Raw genomic sequence first — 7,991 nt, 5'->3', positions numbered from 1 at the left:
GTGAGGGTGAATCCGCGATTCGCGAGAGTGATGTCAGCTGACACCTCACGTGTCAGTTCCAGGATGTGCTGCCGACGAAATCGGAACTTACGAAACACTTCTCTGTCGTCGTACGTGTCGAAGGGATTAGTACGGTCCCGGAAAATCCAGTTTCTTCGTAGAAGACGCCGCTGTCGTGCTTGGAAAAACAAAAGTGCCGCCATATTTACACGCGTTTAGGCCCGCTATCGGACCCCCAGAGGTGCGATAACTTTAAACGCGAAAATCCGTATAGGATAGGCTAACCAGATTGACGTGCATACCGATTTTTCCCGCCTATCCGCCCGTATTGGGGATAAACGCGGTTAGTCCACTAAACGGACCGACGTGCATACGCGCCCAGATCAAAACAGCACAGATAGTACATCACAGACTGAGGAAAGGAGAGAAAAAAAGTCAAGGCTTGCTTGAAAAAAGGAAGGGAAATGGACTGGGAAGGCTGAAAAAGAAGTCAACAGTGAAGAAAGAAAAAAAAAGGCAGGAACAAAGAGAGTGACAGGAAAGAGGACATTTTTCAAGCACAAAATTTCCAGGTGGGGATGCTATTTATACCGAAAGACCACCGGCATCCCCAAGGGGGCAAGTGATGCCAATACATACATACCTATATATATATATATATAGTAACAGTTTGAAGAGTTGTGTCTGACAACAACAAATACCAATGATTAAAAAAAATCACCTGCCAACCAAATGGATAAAAAAAAATTTTAAATGTATATATATATATATATATAAAGAAAAGGTTCACGACCTACCTCTGCAATTTCATCCACTGTTCGGTTATCCTCCTCCTTTGGATTTTCCCGTGCTTTCATGGAGCGCTCCGCCACAAAGCTTTCAATGTCATCCTGCAGGCGCTGTATCAGCTCCTGTCTCTCCTCTGGCGATATCTGGCTCATCTTCAGTCGCTGACTGCAAATCAACACACACCCCAAAATCAGTTATCAGTTTCCTTTTCTCAAGGTGGCGTCACTGTGTTTAGACAAATCCATGTATATGTGCTACACCACCTCTGCTAGGCAGATGCCTGACAGCAGCATATCCCAACACTTATAGTCTGGCCTTGAGTGTAAGCATGTATATTTGCGTACCCGAGTGGATTTTTTCTACAGAATTTTGCCAGAGGACAACACTTGTTGCCATGGGGGGTTTTTTTGTTTTTTTTTCAACATTTTTTATTCAGACAAAGGTTTACAGATACAGAATTTATATGTTTTGTGCATTAGAAAGTATAGGGTAGGCATATAATTAAGTTCTAAGTACTGACAAATCTATAACAGCAAAACAATATATGTTCAATGTCAAAGTTCCAAGGTATCATTGAAAAGCTTAATCTTGTATCAAACAATTATAAAGTGCCCATTTTTCCACAAATTTGTTATATTCCATAGTTATGTTAAAGGCATACTTGTCTATTTCATATGCCTGTTTAAGGTCCTTTTTGAACATTTGTAATGTTGGTTTTACTTTGTTGATTCTACATTTGTATATATAGAATTTAGCTGTCAATAAGATATAAGAGAAACATTCATCAGTTTTCATTTTGTTATGTCCAAAAAGCACCAGTGTGTCATTCAGGTTAAGTCTATCACAATGTAAACACTTTTCTTTTAAATATCTCACAAACTCCTTCCAAAAATGTTGTACATGGTTACATTCCCATAAATAATGCAGAATTGTATCTCTTTCATCCTTACAAAAATTACACATGTTATGTGGGAGTATTCCCATCTTCATCAAAACCGAATTTGTCACAAGAATATGGTAATTAATTTTCATCTGGAACCATTTCAACCTTATTTCATGGATTTTTTTTGTATTGAAAAAAATGTTTTTCCAATCAAGCTTGTTTTCAAAAATCAAGTCCCAATTTTTACAGGCATTTGGCTTTTCTGGTTTTCCAATTATTATTTCGTAGAAACATTTCGTTCCTCTTGGGGCCTTTATCATTGCAGTGTATGCTTTATTAAAGCTGATTCCATTGTGATCATTGTTTTCAAATGTTATGTTTTTTTCTCTTAAAAAACTTTTAACTGAATTAACACAACCAAAGAATTCTAACATTGGGACTCGATTTTCAATTTTATCTTGGATTTCTTGAATATTGAAAAAATGTCCATTCCCTTTCACAATGTCTCTCACATAATAAACATCTTTTCTGACCCAGTCTTCAAAATACAAGACTTTACCATCAATCTTAAATTTGTTATTGAAAAACAAAGGTTCCATCAGGATATCTTGCTCAACATGTATATCAGTTTTGTCATAAAATTCTGTGTAGCTACGAAACACATCTTTCCAAAAGGGGTTTATTATACGTCTTCCAACTGTAAGAACTACTGGGCCATATTCTTGTAACATTTCAACTTCTGGACATTCTTTTGATAATATAATTTTCCATTTTGGACGATACGACATATTGTAGCATTTTTTCAACCATGTGAGTTTTAAAGCTTTTATAAATGATAGAATATGTGGAATATTTATACCTCCGTTTTGTACACTGTGCACTGCCACTGATCTTTTAACTTTGTCCTTCTTTTTATCCCATACAAAATTAAAACACATTTTTTGCAATTCTTGAATACTGTTATCTGGTGGATTTGGAAGCATAATCCATAAGTAAATTAATTTTGACAAGATAATCGACTTAAGGACAGCTACTCTTCCTAGAGGTGTAATTGGTCTTTTTATCCACACGTTAAACAGTTTTTTTGTTTCATTGAACTTATCAGTTATATTTAAATCTATTATATTACTTAAATCATTAGTAAACCAGAGCCCAAGGATTTTAAACTGTGGTGGATTCCAATTCATTTTCAAATTTGATAAATAAACTTTATCACAATTACGCTTATTTCCCAGCCATACATTGCATGTTTTTTCGTGATTTAATTTGAGTCCTGAGACTGTTTCAAAATCTTCTAGTTCTTTGAACAGTTCTCCATATGATTTTTTGTCACCCTCTAAAAAATAAGACGTATCATCAGCAAACTGGCTAATCTTAAATTCTACCTCTGATATCTTAATACCTTTTATGTTTGTATTTTGACGAATTTTACAAGCCATTATCTCTGCGCACAAAATAAACAAATATGGCGAGAGTGGGTCTCCCTGTCTACAGCCTCGTTCAATCTGTATACTTGTAGATACTTTACCATTAACTACTATTGAGGATTTCATATTGGCGTAGAACGCTTTTACCCATCTACGAATATCCTCACCAAAACCCAAATGTTTTAAAACTTTATGCATATATTTCCAACTAACTGAATCAAAAGCCTTTTCAAAGTCTATTGAAACTAATAGTCCTGGTAGATTTTTTTTCCTTCAAGTAATAGATTATATCATAAATAAGCCTTAGATTATCTCCTATATATCTGCCAGATACAAAACCCGTTTGATCTTCATTAATAAGTTTATCCAGGACTGTTTTCATTCTATTTGCGATGCAGGTAGAGCCAATTTTATAAGTTACGTTTAACAGTGATATTGGACGCCAGTTTTTAAGATATTCTCTGGGTTTATCTCCTTTTGGTAGGCAAATTATGATACCTTCTCTCTGTGTAATGGACATCTCTTTTTTCTCAAACCCTTCATTTAAAGATCGTACAACAATACCACCTATCTGTTTCCAGAAAAATTTGAAGAAATCAACTGTCATTCCATCTGTTCCTGGGCTTTTACCATTTTTCATATTTTTTAGTGCTAGTGATGCCTCTTTCAAAGTTAATTTACCTTCTATCGAGTTGGCTTCTGTCTCTGTTAGTTTAGGCGAATTATTAACGTACTTTTCTAACTTAATGTCTTTTACTTCCTGCTCCTCATACAATTTGTTGTAATACTCTTTCGTTTCTTGCAGCATATCTTCTATCTTATCTAAATTTCTACCATTCTTAGATACTAGTTTAAACATTTGTTTGCTAACATAATGTCTCTTTTCAAGGTTACAAAAATATTTTGATACCTTTTCTCCTTCCGCTGCCCATCTAGCTTTGCTTCTTAACAATATTCCTTGTATTTTAGTTTTTCTTAGTGTAATTAAACTATTCTTCTTCTCTTGTATTTGCTGTAAATCTTCCTCTGATTTACAACTTTTACTTTCTAAGCTTGTAATTTCTTCTTCAAGTTGCTTTTCTGTTTGTGTGTCCTTTTTCTTCTTTCTGGAACTATACTCTATTGATTTTTTCCTTATTTCCATTATCAAGGTATCTAAGAATAACTGATCCGATATGGTGAATTGTAAATGTTCTATGGGAATATTACATATTTCTGATCTATTATATACTAGTGCAGCATACTGTTCTTTTATGTTTTCAATTGTATTATTTATCATATCTACATATTCTTTATCTTTTAATAGTGATGAGTTGAATTTCCAAAAATTCCTTGACCGAGTATCTTTTCTAAACTCAAACTTTATTGAAATAAAAGAATGATCACTCCTATAACCGAACAAAATGTCTACATCTTTTACATTAGCTAGTGAATTTTCGGATATTAAGAAAAAGTCTAATCTAGCTTGCTGCAGTGGATTTAATCTTCTCCATGTAAATCTATGTATTTCTGGGTTTATTTCCCGCCATATATCTACCAGTTCTAGATCACCTGTCAATTTAATAACTTCTGTTTGTGCCTTAGGATTGTTAACATGTTTGTAATTACTGTAATCTAATGGTGGATTCAAAACTAGATTCCAGTCCCCTCCAATTACTATTATTTCGGATTCCAGTTCTTTAATCTTATTACTTAATTCTACATAAAACTGAGGATTATCCCTATTCGGACCATAAATATTTACCAGTGTGATATCTCTTTCCATAGTTTTAATTGATATGATCAGATAGTTCCCATGAACATCCTTAATTATATTTTTTACTTTGAAATCAAAATTATTATTAAACAGAATTGCTACGCCTCTTGATTGTGATGTATATGATGCAAAAAAGCATTCATATCCCCATTCAGCTCTTATCTGTCTCTCTTGTTTACTTACAAAGTGGGTATCTTGCAAGAAATATATTGACATATTTTTTTGTCTAAGAAACTGAAAGACATCACGTCTTTTTTGAAAGTCACCTAGGCCCTGAACATTAGCTGAAATTATTGAAAGACTAGACATTAATTATAGTCTAAAGATTTCATATCTACCCCTCTGTACATGATCTGATAAACCCTGTCTGTTTTTATCAAAATCGAACATAAAAAAAATAAAAAATAAAAAAAGAATGGTTCAAAGTCAGACATAAAAATAAACAAAGAACAGAATGGTTATTACACGTATATAATGTTCCACAGAAAATACACATACATATAAAACAAAAACAAAACAATACAGCAATAACACGGAGTACTGAAACAAAAAAAAAGAAAAACAATCAAAAAGGCTGATAATCTGGACTTTCGCTCTCGAGCAAAAAGTGCAACCCATAATTTTTTGAACAATATTCTTTTAAAGCATGGACAGGAGCTAACCACAAAAAAGGTACATATATAAATAAATAGATAAATAAAATTTAAAAAATAAAAATAAAAGAGGTTTGCGTGTATGTATGTGTGTGGGGGACCGGGGTTGGGTAGGGATGAGGAAGGGAGATGTGTGTGTGTGTAGGTGTGGGCGTGCAGGGAACCGAAACAGGTTCCATCAAACTGCCATGGGTTTTTGTTCAATGTGCCAAGAGCATGCTGCACATGGGACCTCGGTTTATAACTTTACTTTACTTTATAGTCTCCTCCGAGTGACAAGACGCTCAGTTTGATTTTCTAGTCAAATTTGGGAGATAGGGTGAGAGTGCAATTCAAACCCAGACCCTCATGGAAACTGACTGAATTGGCAGACAAGTGTCTTACTCTTATTCATTCTGTCACCATCCTTCATTTTCAATCAAAAATCAACAAAAAGTATGTATCAATTAAGTACTGTGTCCTCATCAATTAAGAGGGGGGTGGGGTTGTGTGTGTGTATGTGTGTGTGTGTGTGTGTGTGTGTGTGTGTGTGTGTGTGTGTGTGTGAGTGTGTGTGTGTTTGTTTTTTCATTTTTCTGACGACGACTTTGACAACTCACAACTATGACATCCACGCCATCTTTGTCTTAGAACTGTGACTTTTGGGGGCTTTAGGTCGCCAACATATGGTAATGAGAAGCCCGGATGTCCATTGGCTTTTCAATGATTTGAATAATGAAGTGTTTGCTATCCCTAGCATTAGTAGCAACATATCTAAATCACATATCCAAGATTAGAAAAATAAGTCCCAAGAAAGTGTTATTGCAACATTTTATCTGGTTGTGATAGGGTACTAGTCTTAATTGGGAAGCACCAAATCTTCTATCTTCAAGCTCCAGTCTATTGATAAATTGACATGCAAGTAAATAATATACAAGGTCTTGCAAATTCTGAATTATAACTCCAAAAAAGAATATCTGCAGTGTCTCTGATAAATTACTTGATTTTGTATTCTGCAAGTTTTATGGATATGACTTAAGATTCAACACACACAGTCATCTACCAGTCACAATGAAGTGCAGATATTTTGAACACAATCAAGTTACTGCACTGTACCAGACTGTAATCATCTGTGATTGATGGGATCATGCAGTGATACTGACAGGCAACACTCAAAATTTTACACCCAGTTTGGTCGATTTGATTCTGTTTTCTGTTTGGATCTTATTACAGTAATAACAGAATGAGAGTGACATCCTGTCCCCATTATTTTCAGCGTTTCTGGCAGCTAATATATTGCAACCACTAATAACAAGATTACAGATGCATGTGCAAAAACATGACCACCTCCCCCCAAAACTGTATCTATAAATCATACATATTCAAAGAACAGGTGTCCGACTGCCATTTTATTCACAAAAGAGTTATAAACAAGGTGGTCTGACTGCTATTTCACAAACAAAAGATAATATTAAAATAAGGTGATATAAATAATAATCAAAGAACATGTGTCTGACTCCTCTCCCACTCACAAAAGGTAAACAAGGTGACATCAAAAAAGATCTAAAATAAAATGATAACAAGTTAATATTGTTCACTTTAACTCAAAACACATCGCATGACATACTATCGTTTCACCATTCTGTTTGATTTATCACAATTAATTCTTCTTTCTGTGTTTTACATGAAGGCTCTATCGTAATCCCTCCCCTATATGTACAGACTCAGTGTACAACCTCTTCGTTTCTCATATTTTTGTTGTTGTTGTTTTCCCAGATTTTGGACAGGGTATAATTTGGACCCGAAAAAGTCCGCGGATAACGAAACGTAGTGTCCCAAACTGAGCAGTCTGTGTTGTTCACTTGTTGAGACACTAAACACAGATAAACTCGGCGTTTAAAAACACAGATAAAACTCCAGCGTACAAAACATATGTCATTTTCCATTAGAAACAATACTGAATGAAAGAAAAACTGAAACATATGTTATTCTAGTCTAACTGGGTCTCACTGAACTTATTTGAACACCAACCTTGTCTTGTTTTCGAATGTATAATATAAGGAGAAGCGCTCACATGAAAAAATACGTGCGCACATGGACTTTCCGGAAATGTCTCCCAATATCAAAGAAACATTGACGGGCGCAATAGCCGAGTGGTTTAAGCGTTGGACTTTCAATCTGAGGGTCCCGGGTTCGAATCACGGTAACGGCGCCTGGTGGGTAAAGGGTGGAGATTTTTCCGATCTCCCAGGTCAACATTATGTGCAGACCTGCTAGTGCCTGAACCCCCTTCGTGTGTATACGCACGCAGAAGATCAAATATGCACGTTAAAGATCCTGTAACCCATGTCAGTGTTCGGTGGGTTATGGAGACACGAAAATACCCAGCATGCATGAACCACGACAGAGTCATCGGCAAGTCGATGTTGGTCGTGTAACGGAAAGAAGAAGACATAACTCTAAAAATAGCCGATAAAGTCGGCATGCCTTTGTTGCGTCCCTTG

At 35.4% G+C, this 7,991-nt stretch overlaps 1 protein-coding gene across 1 annotated transcript in view; it reads right to left on the bottom strand.

Moving 5' to 3' along the window:
• The window catches only part of LOC143280026 (tetratricopeptide repeat protein 4-like), a 26,381-nt gene extending 25,431 nt beyond the window's left edge, over positions 1-950 (bottom strand). The window contains exon 1 of the mRNA XM_076584489.1: positions 798-950. Within this exon, the coding sequence (XP_076440604.1) occupies positions 798-941 (144 nt within the window). The 5' untranslated portion in view covers positions 942-950. The remainder of the gene's footprint in view (positions 1-797) is intronic.
• Between the last annotated feature and the right edge of the window lie 7,041 nt (positions 951-7,991).

The sequence above is a fragment of the Babylonia areolata genome, chromosome 3, assembly GCF_041734735.1.
Source record: "Babylonia areolata isolate BAREFJ2019XMU chromosome 3, ASM4173473v1, whole genome shotgun sequence".
In the NCBI taxonomy this organism is placed as follows: Eukaryota; Metazoa; Mollusca; class Gastropoda; order Neogastropoda; family Buccinidae; genus Babylonia; species Babylonia areolata.
The sequence above is the reverse complement of the archived record's forward strand: the minus strand, read 5'-3'. Positions and strand labels throughout refer to the sequence as shown.